Raw genomic sequence first — 19,078 nt, forward strand, 5'->3', positions numbered from 1 at the left:
CTTCCCATTGACAGGAAAAGGGCAGTCCCACAGCCTGGTTTACCTATGTAGTAACTGTGTTGTTCATCCTTCCCACTGACAGGAAAAGGGCAGTCCCACAGCCTGGTTTACCTATGCAGTAACTGTGTTATTCATCCTTCCCATTGACAGGAAAAGGGCAGTCCCACCTGATGTACATGAATGTCTTAGCTACTGATGCTATGTAGAAACATATTGCTGGCTGCAATTATTTTGTCACAACACTTCGTGGAAGAGACCGACCCCTAGTGAATTGGCAAAATGGACAGATCTGAGTACAGAGCGGTGATAAAGTTCCTTGTCCTAGAGGGTCAATCTGCCAAACAGGTGGAAGAGCGATTGACTGCAATATATGGAGAGTCTTCCCCATCGTCTGCAACTATCAAACGGTGGGTGAAGGAATTTCAGCGTGGCAGAGAGAGCTTAGAAGATGATGCCCTGTCCGGGCGGCCATCAACCAGTACCAGACCTGAAAACATTGACACTGTACACAAACTAGTGATGGAAAACCGCTGTATTACTCTCCATGAGCTAGAAGAAACAACAGGCCTATCATATGGATCCATACATAATATAATTAATGGCAAACTCCACATGTCCAAAGTGTGTGCCAGATGGGTCCCGAGAATGCTTACAGATGACATGAAGCTATCAAGGGTCACCATCAGTGGAGCCTTGCTAACTCGGTACAACGCCAACCATGATGATTTTCATTTTAGGATTGTAACCAGTGATGAAACCTGGGTTTATCATTATGATCCGGAGAGCAACCAGGAGTCGATGGAATGGAAACACGCCACTTCTCCAAAGACAAAGAAGTTCAAAGCCACCAGATCCACCAAGAAGGTTGTGATGACCATCTTCTGGGACAGCAAAGGAGTGATTCACATCGACTACCTGCCCCATGGCACCACAATGAATGGGGAGTATTACGCCAAGTTATTGAAGCAGGTGCGCCAATCCATCAAGGTGAAACGCCGTCGTGGGATTCTGCTTCACCAGGATAATGCACCAGTCCACACGAGCCGTGTTGCAATGACAGATGTGCAAGAATGTGGCTACGAACTCCTCCCTCACCCACCCTATTCTCCAGACCTAGCCCCCAGTGACTTCCACCTCTTTCCCAGGCTGAAAAAACACCTCCGGGGCCGAAGATTTGAAGATGACGATGAGCTAACTGCTGCTGTGGAGGGTTGGTTAGGGGACCAGAATGTTGACTTCTACCGATCGGGCATCAGTGACTGGCAAACTAGGTGGAACAAGTGTGTGGAGTTGGGAGGGGACTATGTTGAAAAGTGAAGTAGTAACTATCCAATTCTTTTACTTTTTCTGTGAGGCTCAAAACTTTTTGATATCCCCTCGTATAAGGTGAAACGAGGATGTCTGTTTTCTAGTGGTCATGGTTAAATGCATTTGTTCATCATATGTTTAAGCACATGAACAGTGTATACATTGAACGTAACTTTAATTGTAAGTAATTCATATTTTCGTAACTTTCTCTTTAATTTAATCTAGATATTATTAATAATTGTACTGCAAAAACAATAATATTTCCTTCTTTCACATGCGAAAGTTATCGTTTCCTAGTATATAATATAGTCTACTCTACACTTCTTGAGCTTTCAAACTCAAGTATTAAAATCCAATTATTTAAAGTTTCAATTTTTTTTATGAATTAGATTTAAACCATTTACAACACATCATAACACATGAGGTATAAACGATCTGGGTGATTTCAAAACGAAGCGATTTTTGAATCAGATCGCAACCAAGTTACGAGTGAATAGGTTTGTTGTTTAGTGAGTTGCGTTTAAAGCCTCTTTTAACAGTATTCCAGTTATATTGTGGCGTGTCAGCTTAATGTGGGAGGAAAGCCCAAAGTGATGCAGGTCTCAGACGTTTACCACTTCCGTGAAACCCATTAGCAGGGTATGCTGCTGACAAACCTAGAAACATAATCGGGGCAAACTGGGATTCGAACCCACAATCATAGGTTTCTGCTGTGCCCAACAGACGCAACTCTGCACAGCGAATCGCGGTGCCTTAGACGACTGGGCCACCCGTGCCCCTGACAACTTCAGAACCAGTTTATTGTGAAGTAAAGACTAACGCTAACGTTTTGGGCATTGAGGAGTCAATATTTACGCTGCGAGCTACAGGTGGTCAAGCTCGATGACTTGGTTGGTGCGTGTTATTATATTCCAATTGTGTGGATCGATGCTCATGATCTCAATCACTGGATTGTCTGGTCCAGACTCAATTATTTACACTGTCATCATATAGGTGGAATATTGCTTAGTTTGACGTTAAACAACAAACAAACAGTGCCATGCTACCCACATTCCAATGGGCAGAATCTGTTTTCCAGAATCTGCACTATTCTAAGCTGTCTTATGGACAAATGATCACATCACAAATAACACCAAGGTGATTTATCAATTTATTTTGGGTTGATATTTTCACAATTCATTTCTGCATATCAACTGAGAAATGTACACATCCTTATCATGTTTCTTTCTACCCTGGAGCCTACAAATGGATCAGGTGCAATTCATATACCTAACATATCCAGTTGCCATCCAGGTTACAAGAAAGACCTGCCTATGTATTTACATCTTCAGATGGACTTACCACAGAAACAAATTAATTCCTCTGTAATTCATACATGGTAGAAATATCCACATAGCATTTATACACTGGTACAATTAACAATATGAAATATTATATATCCTGCCTAGATTCATCAAAGTCTTGACCTTTGAATCCAATTGCTCTTGAAATCTTACTGTTTCCTTAATCTTAGTGCAAATATATTACCTTACAGACACAAAATGATTATTTGATCAATCCTCTAGGAGGCATGGTAATAAAGCAAAAAATATTTCAAATACCAAACCAAACAGGGATGTCAAGGCCTCTGCATGGCCAATGGGGTCTATGAAGTCTGGAAATCATGACATCACAGAAGCATGTGCAGTTAGCTCCCACTGAGGCCGACCAACACCAGTATGTCAAAGGTAATGTAGACATCACCAGACTTTGCCAGACAATAAAGCTAAGCAGGACTAGGGCAGGTTGATACACTCACATCTCAGCTGCACACGATGGAGGCAACTACACGATGGTGGCAACTACACGTTGGTGGCAACTACACAACGGAGGCAACTACATGATGGTGACTGCAAGCCATGCATGTCGTCTGCTGGACAGGTAAATTTGTTTGATAGGCATTACTTAGAAGTTGACGGATGACAAGGTAGACACAATTTTATGGATAACAACTTCTTTAATACTGTAAAATGCGACATTTCGGTATAGATCCTTATACCGTTGTCTTGCTTGACAACGGTATAAGAATCTATACCGAAACGTCGCTTTTTACACTATTTAAGAAGTTGTTATCCATAAAATTGTGTCTACCTTGTTGGACAAGTAAACATCCTGGCAGTACATCCATCCGACTCTTTTGGTCAAGTTGTATCCACATATTATAAGGAAAACAGCACCACTGAATCCAGCTTGTAGGATCTTATCAATACCACAAACAAGTCAATACCATTCTTCACAGCTTTCATTCTCAGCTTTGAAAGTATTCAATAATATTTTAATAATATAACAGTAAAGTCGTTAAATTGCAGTGTTCTTCTTGATCATCACTCAAGCATGTTCTTAACAACTAAACAAGCAGCACCACATATGACAATAAATCAAACAATTCTGTTATATTTACAACATAAAATAACAATAAATAAATTCACAAGTCAAATCTACAAAACCAACAACAAAGGGGCAAGGCAGTTCAAATACGATATGAATCTACAAAATGAATTTCATCAGTCGGAAAGAGATTATAAAGAAATCCATCTTATTTCATCATGGCAAATTTGATAATATTACTTCTGTAAGAAAATAAAAAATAACTGATCTCATTTCATTCGTACAAGGTATAAACATACTGCATATATATGACAGAAAACCAAGGTTCGTATTATGCTGCTGTTGTTCATCAAAGTATTGAGATTTCGGTTTTGCGTGACACTTCTACAATACAACTTTGAAACAAGTTCAATCATAAACTAAAGCTAAGCTCAAATACACGTCACACATGCTGTTTGTCTCGAACCTGTGTTAGGTGTCCTTCAGGGACAGCAATCTAACGTAAATCATGCCAACTTTCTCACTGAGAATGGAATACCAATTTCAACCTGTCACTCTCAACCCAGATGACCTGTGTCAGTACTGTTACCATATATCTACACTGCCTTTAACATGTTAACGGTATCTCTGACTAGTGTGTGTTGAACAGCCACCACTACCAGTGTACGCAATACATGTACCGTATTAGACGTAATAAGCGCCCAGGTCGCTCTCAAAATTAGAAATAGGGGGCTCTTATTAGAATATAATTTTGGCTAGAAAAAAAAAACAGAGTTGAAAGATTGTATATTTCGTGGTTTATGCTGACAGCCTGAAATGATACAAAAGAAAAGTCATGACAGATATATTTTCAAGAATTTAATTTCCCATAATTAAGGGTGCATATAACACATAAGTGTGTATTATACACAAATAAATAAGTCTTGTGTACATTAATCAATCGGAAGGGGTGCTAATTGGGATTGTTCACTAGCCAATATATTAGCAGATATCACCGTGGGTGCTTATTAGAGCGAGGCGCTTATTTCGTCGAATACGGTATATATAGAATCTAGTTGCACTGGCACTTGAATCTTCATATATCATGGATGTACATGGAACTTTGCTCTGGCTCTAAGTTGTGTTTGTGTGTTGAACAACATTTGTATGTGTGTGTACTGTTTGTTTAATGGCTTTCATATGTGTGTGTGTTTCTTAGTGGCTTCTAGATGTGTGTGTGTTTGTTGTTTAACAGATGTGTGTGCATGACTGCGTGAATGATTAACTTCTCCGAGATGTGCATGTGCGTTTAACAGCTCCTAGATGTATGTGCATGCGTGTGCGTTCAACGTCTCCTAGATGTCTTTGTCAGTGGGTTGTTTAACAGCTTATAGATGTGTGTGTGTGTGCATATGCATGTGTTCCCAGATGCAACAAATGATATGATAGTCTCAGGCAATAAGACACTGATAAATTACGTAAAAAAAATAGGACTTTTTCGTGACTGAAAACTCTTGCTGAAACGGGAAATTAGCTTAATACTTTCACACATGGCATTAAGATCTACTCAACGGAAAAAATTATGTAGCTTCCAGGCAAATCATCAACTTTAATAAAAGAATTCATGGTCATTTTGTCTATAAGCTCAATTGTGGGCCAAGAAGTATGTTAATTCTTGGTAGGTGCGTACGGTTAATAGTTTCTATATTTCACTTGTTTCACATCACGTGGTGCTCTCTCTTCAGGTAACCAACAGCTATATGGTTTGTGATTACTTTTGCTGGAACAACCCCGGTTTTACACAGGGCTAGACTTGTAATGATACAGGCCAGACATGGTACTACTGTATACTGCATGTATCATGATAAACATAAAGCTTAGATACTTCCCACTGTGATACACAGACACCTGAAGAGCAGTACCTTATAACACTACAGTACCTTCATAACACTACAGTATCTTTATAACACTACAGTATCTTTATAACACTACAGTATCTTTATAACACTACATTATCTTTATAACATTACAGTATCTTTATAACACTACAGTATCTTTATAACATTACAGTATCTTTATAACATTACAGTATCTTTATAACACTACATTATCTTTATAACATTACAGTATCTTTATAACACTACAGTATCTTTATAACATTACAGTATCTTTATAACATTACAGTATTTTTATAACACTACAGTATCTTTATAACACTACAGTATCTTTATAACATTACAGTATCTTTATAACATTACAGTATTTTTATAACTTTACAGTATTTTTATAACACTACAGTATCTTTATAATACTACAGTATCTTTATAACATTACAGTATCTTTATAACACTACAGTACAGAGGTAGGCAGAGCATGTACTGTTTTGTTGGTCATCTACCACCTACGACTCGACCTTCGTTAAACCGCTGATCATCTATAACGCTCATCAATTATTTGGACCCTGAAGGTAGCGTTGTAGCGAGGGATCACTGTATCTTTATAACACTACACAGTGCTTTAGTTATTGAGTCCAGACAGATGAGAGCCTCAAGATGTTCAAGACAACTTCAAATGTCAATTTGTTCCGGAGGGCAACAGGCCAGTTACAGACAATAACACTGGTCCCTTAGAATGCTTGTTAGACAACTTAAAACATCAATCTTTAAACAGTTTCATTTTTTCTTAACAACTTATTATCACAAATATCTAATACACTTGTCTTTTCATTCTTTTCAAGGCAACAAAATATGGAGCCAGGCATGATTTAACATAACCTTCTACTGCTTCTAATCATTTGAATTCTTGAATTCTTTTTTCAGTACACTAGTACAGGCCACATGCCCTTTGTACAAAATGTATGGCATATTTATGGCAACAGTCACAATGATAAAATACGTGTTCTCTCTTCTTTACTGTGATACAGATATTTAACTATATTAATAATTTCTAGGACGTCGGAATAAAGGACTGGTCCTGACCATTGTTACTTGTCATAGGCCCAGTGGACCAGCATATTTGTTGCAACCTATTTTGTCATTAAGAAACTATTTCCAAACACACACACTTCCGCCCTTCCCTCCTCAACACTTTCTCCATTATCATCTGTGTCGATGTCAGCATCAAGATCATTTCCCAGCTGCACAAAGCTATCCTAGCAATGCCACTATGGGAACTCCCAGCTTAACAATAGTCACAGCACAACAATCACCTTGTAGGTCTCAGCAATAATAGCTACAGAAAGCATTCAAGGGTGAACTTAACATGCAGAGCGAGTTTATCTAGACGCTCAGAGGCCGACAATCCTGCAAAATCCTGCTTAAATTGACAGTAAAAATTCACATAACGGAATTAAAAAAATCCTATTTCATGTAACTATAGCTATAACCAGTGTGACGGCTTGGTCGACTGACAAAAAGACCAAAAACAAGGAAGAGGATTAATTTTACATTATCTGAAAATAAGAACAAAAGAACTCCAAAAAATCTCCTACTTCAACCAAAAACATTTCCAATTTCCTGCCAGGGGCACTTAGTTTGGATTTCATTGGATGTCTTATTACATGAGGGGGCATGGGTGGCCCAGTCGTCTAAGGCGCCACAATTTGCTCTGCGGAGTTGTGTCCCTTGGGCACGCCACAAACCTATGATTGTAGGTTCGAATCCAGGTACGCACCGATTATGTTTCTAGGTTTGTCAGCACCATACCTGTGCTCGTGGGTTTCACCGAAGTGGTAAACATCTAAGACCTGCATCACTTTGGGCTTTCCTCCACATTAAGCTGACACACCGTGATATAACTGGAATACTGTTTAAACCCTTACTTTCATAGACAATATTACACGACGCCTAGAATCAGCATCCAAATGTCAATATATTCTTTTCCAATCATCACCTTAGGGAAGCATTAACATTGGATCATCATAGAATGAAAATGAACATGTTTCTTTTGTGTGACACAAGTTAGGTTCAGCAATTGGTCTGCCTTCATCCTCTGTAAGCCTGACTGTCATATATTCATATCCAGTCATACAAATCTACTCATAATTTCACAGTCTGTTAGACAAGCAATCCAGGGCCCTGTTCCACAAAGTGATCGTAGCGCTAAGATGATCGTAACTCCCATTCCTTTAGCATAGGCTTACCACAGTCGTAACGCTACGATGGCTGCATTCAGAGTACTTCTGTAAATGTCTACATAATATAATAAGAATATTACACACAACAAAAAATTGTTAATCTGGAAGTTTTTATGTCCAGATTAAGAAGGTTTCACTGAAACTCATAATAGCTAATTTTGAATAACTGCTTTCCTTCGGATAGTTTGATACAAAATAATTAATTAAGTAATGTATCTATTTCTACAGCACAATCTGTGTGTTATCTTGCACATCATGATCATGATTTTGATATCTTTTTCACCGACAAATGTTCCATGGTGGTCCTAGCTTATCATTTTTTTTATTGAGTATGGTTTTAGGCCGCTTTTAGCAATATTCCAGCAATATCACGGCAGGGGGACACCAGAAATCGGCTTCAGACATTGTACCCATGTCGGGAATCGAACCCGGGTCTTCGGCGTGACGAGCGAACGCTTTAACCACTAGGCTACCCGACCGCCCCCTAGCTAATCGTGCCCCTGTGTAGGTCCTTGTGTATCAGCTCAGGTCTGCCCATCCACAGTTTGAACGTCCAGCTGTGCCGACAACAAACACAAGACAGTGTCCTATTACTTGTACTTGTTGTACATATTGTAGTTGTTGTACATATTGTACTTGTTGTACTTGTCCAGGATTAAGGATTGTACTTGTGTCTGCTCCAGCAGCTTGTATCTGTACCAGATGTATAAATGTAAAAGGTACAAGATTCTGGGGGTTGTAAGAGGCTCAAAGAAAACCATCAGCTTTCCAGTGATCAGCTTCCATTGGCTGAAAAGTCTCCAAGATTTAGACAACTTTCAGAGTTGTACTCACACCAGCCCGAGTTGACCACACTCTCAGTTGCACTGTCCAGTGTTCAGAGAGCCAGCTATTCCATGTTGGTCCTCGAGAGCTGGGTATCAGTATCTTGACTGTCAAGTGTTCAGCAGGTTACATTTCTTTTATCATACACTAGATTGTTTCAGAAAATTTTCAACAAATGTGTTCAGTTCTCCGTCCAACCAGTCAGCCTTGTTCCTGAGAATGAAAAATATAAAATGAGAGAAGATTTGTTAAGAGCTTACTATCATAGACAATATTATCTGCTATGACAGTAGTGCTGGGACAATACACTGATGCATCGGTGGATCGTGATATTTAACTTCCCGATACAAGAATCGATCACAGTTGCACACTAAGTAGAAAATAAAGATTCATACCATAAAAGTTTACATTAATGGCTGTAACACCAAACACTACTTAGTAGTGGAAATTAGTAGTGAAAAAGTAAATATTTTCATCCACTGTGTCATACTTGACACTGCCAACTGTTAATTGTCATAGTGCCAGGTACATAATCTTCTGTCTATGAATAAGATGGCTGATGCACCACAGATAAGAGCACATACAAGGTATCGTGATACGTATCAGATCGTGAACAAGGTATCGGGTGAGAATCGGATCGCTCAGTTGGTGTATCGTCAAAGCCCTACATGACAGGAGGGATGCACAGCGGCACTAGCACACCGGCCCAGGTCAGTTTGTCCAATGCTAAATGTATCCTGAGAACCACCAGAATTTCAGGCTTAGTAGCTTATCCTTCTCTGGGCAAGCAAATGATACAAGTTAATTTGTCGGGGCTAATGTATGATCGAATGATGGAAATATGGCATGACATTTATGCATCACAAATATATTTCATTGATAGAAAGTTGTAAGGTGGTCCTTCAGCTGTAAAGTGGTCACCAAACTAAAGGCTTAGGTTTTCCTATCCTACAATATCTAGATTTGGACTTTCCAGGGGCTCAGCTGTGAGATGGTCACCAGAGTTACCTCAAAGACTTTGACTTGCTAGAGTGAGCATGGTTTTACGCCACATTAGCGATATTCCAGCAATATCACATCCAGGGGACACCAGAAAATTAGCTGCACACAGTGCACCCATGTGGGGAATCGAACTGGGTCTTCGGCGTGACGAGCTAACGCTTTAACTCCTAGAGACCCCACCACCAACCCTTGACTTGCTAGAAATGCTAGAAATGCCCTTGGGCTGAGATATGGTCACGCTATTCCATCCTACGGTCTAGGGGCTGAGGGTTTCCTATCCTACAAAGTCAACACTCACCTCAGAGATTTGGACTTGCCCGAGATGTCCTTCAGCTGTGAGATGGTCACCAGAGTTACCTTAAAGACTTTGACTTGCTACAAATGCCCTTGGGCTGAGATATGGTCATGCTATTCCATCCTACGGTCAAGGGGCTGAGGTTTTCCTATCCTACAAAGTCAACACTCACCTCAGAGATTTGGACTTGCCCGAGATGTCCTTCAGCTGTGAGATGGTCACCAGAGTTACCTTAAAGACTTTGACTTGCTAGAAACGCCCTTGGGCTGAGATACGGTCACACTATTCCATCCTACGGTCTAGGGGCTGAGGGTTTCCTATCCTACAAAGTCAACACTCACCTCAGAGATTTGGACTTGCCCGAGATGTCCTTCAGCTGTGAGATGGTCACCAGAGTTACCTTAAAGACTTTGACTTGCTACAAATGCCCTTGGGCTGAGATATGGTCATGCTATTCCATCCTACGGTCAAGGGGCTGAGGTTTTCCTATCCTACAAAGTCAACACTCACCTCAGAGATTTGGACTTGCCCGAGATGTCCTTCAGCTGTGAGATGGTCACCAGAGTTACCTTAAAGACTTTGACTTGCTAGAAACGCCCTTGGGCTGAGATACGGTCACACTATTCCATCCTACGGTCTAGGGGCTGAGGGTTTCCTATCCTACAAAGTCAACACTCACCTCAGAGATTTGGACTTGCCCGAGATGTCCTTCAGCTGTGAGATGGTGACGTCCAGCTGCTTCAGATCCTCCTGCAGCTGTTTCTTGGAGCTGTCTGCCTGGTGACACAGGCGCGCAAAGGTAGAGGACAGCTCCCTGCAACACACATGTGCACTACAGTAACAACACACACAGGTCCGGGATCTATTGGCTATTTACTATAGGCTATTTACTACCGTTGAGTATCACCTGGTATCTTGCGGTACGATTCGTATCACGATACGGTCTGACGATACTACTGGTATCATGATTCACCTAATCAAATAGTAAGAAATGATGAAATCACTGAAATACAGCTCTAAAACCTCTTTCTTCATACATTTATTTATTGTTATCTCAAAAACTTTAACAAAGAAAACCTCAAGAACAAAACAGTTATAAATGAAGGGATGGTTATTAAATGTCACAGTTAGTGTGCACATCCTCAGCTACCACATCCTTGTGTTCTTCCATGCTTACAGTTGGCGCTGTGCTACTTCTGCCAATTCTATTAGTTCGTGTTCTATTTATAGCGTATCGCGATCTCACAAACTGATGATTCAAGTATTGTGTATACATAAGTACCGACACCGGGAACAACCTCACAGTGCCAAAAGGAGAAAACAGCCACATGAGGAGAAAAGACAACTCAGTGGAACAACACAAACACTATTCACTCCAAGTGAGTGAGTTTTATTTTACGCCGCTTTTAGCAATATTACAACAATATTATGGCGGGGGACACCAGAAATGGGCTTCACACATTGTACCAATGTCGGGAATCGAACCAGGGTTTTCAGTGTGACGAGCGGAGGCAACAATGGGTTAAGGAGACAAAGACTACTCACTGAAGAGCAACAATGGGTTGAGGAGACAAAGACTACACACAGAAGAGCAACAATGGGTTGAAGAGACAAAGACTACTCACGGAAGAGCAACAATGGGTTGAGGAGAAAAACACTACTCACAGAAGAGCAACTATGGGTTGAGGAGAAAAAGACTACTCACGTAAGAGCAACAATGGGTTGAGGAGACAAAGACTACACACGGAAGAGCAACAATGGGTTCAAGAGACAAAGACTACTCACTGAAGAGCAACAATGGGTTGAGGAGAAAGAGACTACTCACGGAAGAGCAACAATGGGTTAAAGAGACAAAGACTACTCACAGAAGAGCAACAATGGGTTGAGGAGAAAAAGACTACTCACGGAAGAGCAACAATGGGTTGAAGAGACAAAGACTACTCACAGAAGAGCAACAATGGGTTGAGGAGACAAAGACTACACACTGAAGAGCAACAATGGGTTGAGGAGACAAGACTACTCACTGAAGAGCAACAATGGGTTGAAGAGACAAGACTACACACTGAAGAGCAACTATGGGTTGAGGAGACAAAGACTACTCACAGAAGAGCAACAATGGGTTGAGGAGACAAAGACTACTCACTGCTGAACCTGGTGGCTACAGTTGGAGCTGGTGAGATCCACAATGAGTTTCAGCTTGCTGCTGGCGTACTCCACATACTGCTGCTTGAAGGCCCTCTCCTTGGCCTTGCTCGTCCAGGTGAGTCTCTCGTACAGGTACAGCAGGCCGTACAGCGCTGCCGACACGGCGATCACACGCCATCCAGCGGCCTTCGTCAACTGACACACAAGAATAGCATCTCAGTGCATATTCCTATGATGCACATTTTTAAAATATGAAGCTCTTTATAGCCTGTCCAATTAAAAAACAATTTCTTCCTGCATATACCTCTTCTTTGAGTGCAACCAAATAGCACTGGGAAATCTCTACAAAAACAGTGTAAATGTTTGCATCACAGAGTACTCGGACTCAATAACCCCCTGCCATTCACGTTTACGATTCGAATATTTAGTTTCAATTAACATCACTGCAAAAATATAGCAAGAGTGTTTGTTTAATTTGTTTGTTTTTTAACGTCACATTCAACAATATTCCAGCTATATGAGTGAGTGAGTGAGTGAGTGAGTTGGGTTTAGCGCCGCTTTTTAACAGTATTCCAGTTATATCACGGCGTGTCAGCTTAATGTGGGAGGAAAGCCCGAAGTGATGCAGGTCTCAGACGTTTACCACTTCGGTGAAACCCACGAGAACGGGTATGGTGCTGACAAACCTAGAAACATAATTGGGGCGAACCAGGATTCGAACCCACAATCATAGGTTTCTGGCGTGCCCAAGGGACGCAACTCTGCACAGCGAAATCACGGCGCCTTAGACGACAGGGCCACCTGTGCCCCCTCCAGTTATATGACGGCAGTCTGTAAGTAATTGATTATGGACCAGGCAATCCAGTGATTAACGTCATGAGCATCGATCCACGCAATTGGGATGGTGTGTGTAGTATGAGTGAGGGCACTACTGATTGCTACACTACCTCCCTGGAACACAAGACTCACCACTCCTGCTACAGCAACAGCTCCCAATGTCGTCCGCGACGACAACGACACAAATGTGGTAAGTAATGACGCCAGCATCTCATCTTGCTGGGACCGGTCTGCTTGGTTGGAATTTGGTGTCCGTCCCAACTATGGTGGTCAGGGAAATAAGAAAATGGTTTGAACAATTCTAACATATTCATTCATGTTCTAACAGACATTTTCATGTTGGTCAAACGTCTTTCACAAATTAACGAACAATTTCCTGTCAAAGTAAAATAATAGGTACGACTTTGACTGTTGCAAAGCGGGAAAGGCAGTTAGTAAATTTCATTTCAACTCTTTTTTAAATGCTTAACAAGGTGATGCAATAACACCTAGATTCTCAGGTCCATCATTTCTGCAAGGATATCATTCAAACAATTTAATGTCATATCCTGTGGTGTGTGAGTGAGTGAGAGTGGGATTATGCCACGGTTAGCAATATTCCACCAATATCACTGTTGGGGTTGTTTTGTTGTTTAAAGCCGCACTCAGCAATATTCCAGCTATGTGACGGTGGTCTGTAAATAATCGAGTCTGGACCAGACAATCCAGTGATTGATTTCATGAGCATCCATCCACGCAATTAGGATCGAAGACATGCATCAACCAAGTCAGCGAGCCTGACCACCTGATCCCGTTAGTCGGTTCTTACGACAAGCATAGTCGCCTTTTACGGCAAGCATGGGTTGCTGAAGACCTATTCTACCCCGGTTCCTCACGTGTCCACAGGAGTCCAGAAATCGACTTGTATATATGGTACATATTGTACCCATAGAATTTTAACCTGGACCTTGTGCATGACGAGCAAGCACATGAAGTACTAAATTATTCCACACACCCAACCCTACACAATGTTTCCAATTGTCACACAACAACTTTCTATGAAGCTGGAGAAAGCATCCTGGCGTAAACAAAGGTTGCAGTTTCCTCATAGACAACTTGGAATGAATAAACTCCATAAATCCACTTACACTGCCCGCTGTCCCCATTAGAGCTGACCTAGCACTTTTTCCTCCAAGGAGCCTCTGAATGAGGCTGGTCGGTCCGAGGGAGAACTTGAAGTCTATGTCCTCTTTAAAGTCAGCACAAAGGTTGCGACAGTCAAGTCTATAAGCAATCTCAAAATCTCTCTTTGGAATGAGATTATACAGGACTTGTCTCGTCTCTTCTGGGAGAATTTCTGACAGTCGGTCTACAAGTCAACAGAAACAAAGCAACTTGATGACAATGATAATGATTCATGATTTAACTGTTAATTAATTGGTTCCAAAAGAGGATGTTATTAATATTATTCATATTATTTGGTAGAGTAAATATTGCACAATGCTTTACCTTTTGAAATAAAAATCGCTTTGATTTTAATGATTTTAGATAATAAAAAAAGATTGAAAAAGAGTAAACATCACTGGTGAAAATAAGGGTGATTCTGGTTGTCTGAACCTTGATGCATTAAATGAAAACAGTTCCATGGTAATGACGAAGATGCGCCAAAAGTTACAACAGCTATTTTCATTTCACTTCCTATAAATCTGCTTATATAATAATGAATGTGAAAACATGTAATAGTCTATGCATAACATCCTAGAATAAGTGAGTGAGTTGGGTTTAACGCCGCTTTTAACAGTATTCCAGTTATATCACGGCTTGTCAGCTTAATGTGGGAGGATAGCCCGAAGTGACTTCGGTGAAACCCACGAGCACGCGTATGGTGCTGACATACCTAGAAACATTATCGGGGCGAATCGGGATTCGAACCCACAATCATAGGTTTCTGGCATGTCCAAGGGACGCAACTCTGTACAGCGAATTGTGGCGCCTTAGATGACTGGGCCACCCGTGCCCCTGCCCTCTTTTAAGGAAGAAATGGAAGAACTTCTTTATGGTGAGGAACACAAGGCTTCGGAGTATATACATACTGCTTCATCACTCCCAATGAAGGAGTAAATATATAATTCGAAAACTTGGGTTCCTCATAACAAAGAAGTTGACATCCATTAATTTGCTTCCTTATGTGCATCACTTTTAAATGCCATTCAAAGATGTGTTCTGTTAAGAAAAAAATGACAAGGTTTTATAAAGCTGATTCGCTCAAGAACCCCTGCATCCTATTGTACTGCATGCTCCCCAGGGAGAAATAAAGTTGTGTGCAAACTGATCAATTGACCAGTGTAATTATGATGATAGCGCTTTGAGCATGCGTCAGCGGATCGTTTCTAGTGCATTACAAATATCCATTTATTATTATTATTATAATTATTAACTATTGAAGATTGAGTTGTTTCAAGAAGGGACACCAAGCTTGTAAGGAAATATTTGCCTAGACTACAGCTGTGAATGAAGACGTAATTCAATCAAATTTTTTGGAAAGGTTAATAAAAAAAGCATATTATTACTCACAAAAGAAAAATACTGTCTACACATAACAAAAAACTATAAAGTTCTAAGAATATACTAACATGCAAAAATACAACATGACGTGAAAAGACAAGGCCACTGAATACCACAGACTAAAAGCAGAGCTGGAAACTGGCGAAGTGATGATGTGCACATCGTTAATACCTCACAGGTTTGTAACAGCCCCATCCCCCATCAATACAAACAGCTGCTGTGCAGTGCAGACAGTCGCTATAATTAACCAATGAATCAGGACACAGCCTGGTTCCAGGGAGATGAACGAGTGCTCAGATTACATCACCAGCATTTATTGTGCAACACATGTGACCGACCGACCGACCGACCGACCGACCGACCGACCGACCGACCGAACGACTGACCGCCTTGTAGCCAAAGCTCCACACATTGATTCAACTCAGGCAGTGGTTGGTTGGTTTATTTGTTCGATTTGTTTGATTTGTTTGAAGTATCACTCAGCAATATTCCAGCTATATGACGGCGGTCTGTAAATAATCAAGTCAGGATCAAACAATCCAGTGATTGACATCATGAGCATTGATCCATGCATTTGGGATACGATGACATGCATCAACCAAGTCAGCAAGCCTGACCACCCGATCCCGTTAGTCACCTCTTAGGACAACATAGTCGCCTGTAACAGCAAGCATGGATTGCTGAAGACCTATTCTAAAACAGATTTTCATGGGTTCAGGCAAAATTTTGAACGGATGTGGGCTCATTCTACATTTGTGAGTTATACATGGCTTTAATAGACATGCATTACTATTACACTGCACAGTCACTGTGCTTGAGGAATGGAGAGTGTACAAGCTTGTGTGGTGTTGACAATGTTTACCTGGCAGAAGCAGCAGCCTCAGACACACAAACGCTTCTGATGAGTTGACACAGCTTTAGACAACCAGGGTTTGTTTGTTTGTTTGTTTGTTGTTGTTTAACGCCACAATCAGCAATATTCCAGCTGTATGACGGCGGTCTGTAAATAATCTGGACCAGACAATCCAGTGATTGACATCATGAGCATCGATCCACACAATTGGGATCGATGACATGCATCGACCAAGTCAGCGAGCCTGACCACCCGATCCCGTGAGTCGCCTCTTACGACAAGCATAGTCGTGAGACAACCAGGGAGTTGTAAATATAATTCTGTGTGTGCGTGCGTGCATTTGGTGTGCATGCATTTGGTGTGCGTGTAAATGTGTGCCTGCGTGAGAGTGAGTTATTATTATCACCTAAGCTCCAGTTACTGTCAGTGAGTGAGTGAGTGAGTGAGTGAGTGAGTGAGTGCAAAATGGCAGGTAAAATGGTTACATATTGACCAGCAGACAACCTGGACCCACTTGCACAGAACAGAACAATCTTAGCGCTAAGACTATTGTAAGCCAATGTTAAAGTATGGGAGTTACAATCATCTTAGCGCTAAGATCACTTTGTGCAAGTGGGTGCTGGATGGGAGTCAGACAACAATTAACCAGGACCCCTGTGCCCCAGCAGATTCTGCAGCGTTACCCATTGTAGCCTTTTTCTTTTCATATATCATTTTTCACTGATGAAAAGCAGTCATCACATAAAAATGAACCCTACTGCAGTGAATAATGCACATCCAGGACACTTGTGCTAGCCCATATGTGGTTAGAATTTCCCAGTTTGGTTTAACGCCGCTTTTAGCAATATTCCAGCAATATCACGGAGGGTGACACCAGAAATGGGCTTCACACATTGTACCCATGTCGGGAATCGAACCCGGGTCTTCGGCGTGACGAGCGAAAGCTTCAACCACTAGGCTACCCGACCGCCCCATATGTGGTTAGATATTAATGCTGTTTAAGCAGACAGCAAAGTCTACAATCCATAATGATGTATATTTCAGTATTAATCCAGTGCGCACATGCTGTCATACACTGGCTGCCTCTCCACCACTTCACAAACAGTCTACCATGCAAGTGTAATGTTCAAAGTCCATGCAATTAGTTCAATGTGATGCAGTGAAACTTTCCATTCATCAAAAAAACTCTTTTACAGTTGCTATATCGCAGTGTAATTTAATTTTAAACAATGATTGTAACTGTTTCCGTTGAGATTCAGTAAAAGTTCATTGCATTGTATTTGGACAATGATTAGTTGCCAGGAATGTGGTTCTATTTAATGGGCTCTATTTAATGTAAGCAGTGGTGAGGAAGCTATTATACTTAGATGCTCGAATTATCTGTACACTTGGGGAATATTCTGTGATGTGACTGTGTGGAAATGGTTGGAACCTGGCTAGACTATATAAATGGAGCGGGCTCGTCTCATCTCACATTTCATCTGACATTACATCAAGACCAGCTTTCATGTGAAGATCACTTATCACCCCGGATTTCCAGCCTAGGCCTACATTGGAAGCTTGACCACTATTGCGACTAGGCAAATACTATTATCACTCAACATCACCGCGACCATCATTTTATGTACGGGGTATGTGATACTGGCATTGAATATTGTACTACCACTCTCTTGTGTACTGCCATGGTAATAGCTGTGTAAACCTAGTTATTTGTGTAATACAATTGTTGACTGTATACCATTTGTTGGTTTCACACTAAATTCTTTTACTTACAGATTTCTTGGTTGACATATTGTTTCAATGTGGAAATCACCCCCTAACACTGTCATTAACCGTCTTTCTTCACATCAGAGCAATCAGAGATTTAGACCTGACCCCACATAAAACTACCACTTCAAGGCATTTCGGCTGTTGTCATGACTGACGCAAAATTTCCAATGTGTGGATCGATGCTCATGATGTCAATCACTGGTGTGTCCAGTCCAAACTCAATTATTTACAGAACGCTGTTGTGTAGCATGAATATTGCAGAGTGAGGCTTTAAACAACAAACATCACTAAACATTAAATTCTTGATCTCAATCAATTTTCACATGTTGCCCACCAGCCAAAAAAATTCATCGATATGCCTACATAAACCATATAAACACATTCCCCAATCCTGTAACGTCTTAAGTCATGAAATGATGACAGAAACTGAGGGTAGTGCAACATACTTGTATTTAGAAAAATAACCTAGTCCTACAGGATCTTCTACCAACATCAGACAAAGCTGATCGTGTTCATGCAACTTGCAACACTGTGAATGAAAAGACTGCAGTATCTCCTGTCAGTTGTCAGAGTTGTCTCCCTTTACCTGTCATCTCCGTTCCAGCAGTTTCCACGCCTTGCAACAAAGCGGCCGAGCAGCGTGCCTGCAGGTTACGTCCCAACCCCTCCTCTACATGTGCATGCAACTCCTGATGTAGGAAACCATATGTACAAGTCACGTGATACAATGGGGGGAGAGAGGGGGGGACGATAGGGGGGCGGGGGAGTCAACAATCACGCTGTCACATGTTCCATGTTACGTTCTGAGTGAGTGAGCGAGTGAGTAAGGAAGTAAGTATTCAGCAGCAATAACAATGGACATTAGAAATGGGCTTCACTTTTTAATTCAAAGCAACTCAGGGAACGGTTCCACACGACAATCTATGTGTATCATACGTTAATGGTTAAAATATGGTGTTATGATCATTGTGGTGCAAAGGTCCCTTAGTGCAAAGAGGTCCCAGTTAATTTCTAAAAA

The 19,078-nt window shown here is 41.1% G+C and overlaps 2 protein-coding genes across 3 annotated transcripts in view; one reads left to right on the forward strand and one right to left on the reverse strand.

Annotated features, from left to right (window-relative positions):
- Window positions 1-279: 279 nt before the first annotated feature.
- LOC124122492 (histone-lysine N-methyltransferase SETMAR-like) lies at window positions 280-1,317 on the forward strand. The gene has a single exon (XM_048394711.1). It carries the CDS (start codon window positions 280-282, stop codon window positions 1,315-1,317), a length of 1,038 nt encoding a protein of 345 aa, XP_048250668.1.
- Window positions 1,318-7,822: 6,505 nt separating this feature from the next.
- Window positions 7,823-19,078, reverse strand: part of LOC124122499 (mitofusin-2-like) — a 36,471-nt gene continuing 25,215 nt past the window's right edge. Inside the window, exons 13-18 of one of the 2 annotated variants that reach the window (XM_048394634.1) lie at window positions 18,647-18,749; window positions 14,021-14,241; window positions 13,026-13,154; window positions 12,055-12,251; window positions 10,591-10,725; window positions 7,823-8,827 (exon numbers count right to left, since the gene is read on the reverse strand). In XM_048394634.1, coding sequence (XP_048250591.1) covers window positions 8,755-8,827; window positions 10,591-10,725; window positions 12,055-12,251; window positions 13,026-13,154; window positions 14,021-14,241; window positions 18,647-18,749 — 858 coding nt within the window. In that variant the 3' untranslated portion in view covers window positions 7,823-8,754. The remainder of the gene's footprint in view (window positions 8,828-10,590; window positions 10,726-12,054; window positions 12,252-13,025; window positions 13,155-14,020; window positions 14,242-18,646; window positions 18,750-19,078) is intronic. The other variant, XM_048394635.1, reaches the window with a different exon arrangement.

This window comes from Haliotis rufescens, unplaced genomic scaffold (genome assembly GCF_023055435.1).
Source record: "Haliotis rufescens isolate VD_foot unplaced genomic scaffold, xgHalRufe1.0.p SCAF_13, whole genome shotgun sequence".
Classification (NCBI taxonomy): Eukaryota; Metazoa; Mollusca; class Gastropoda; order Lepetellida; family Haliotidae; genus Haliotis; species Haliotis rufescens.

Coding starts and splice junctions, on each gene's coding strand:
- LOC124122492 (XM_048394711.1), top strand. CDS start 280: ATGGACAGATCTGAGTACAGAGCGGTGATAAAGTTCCTTGTCCTAGAG.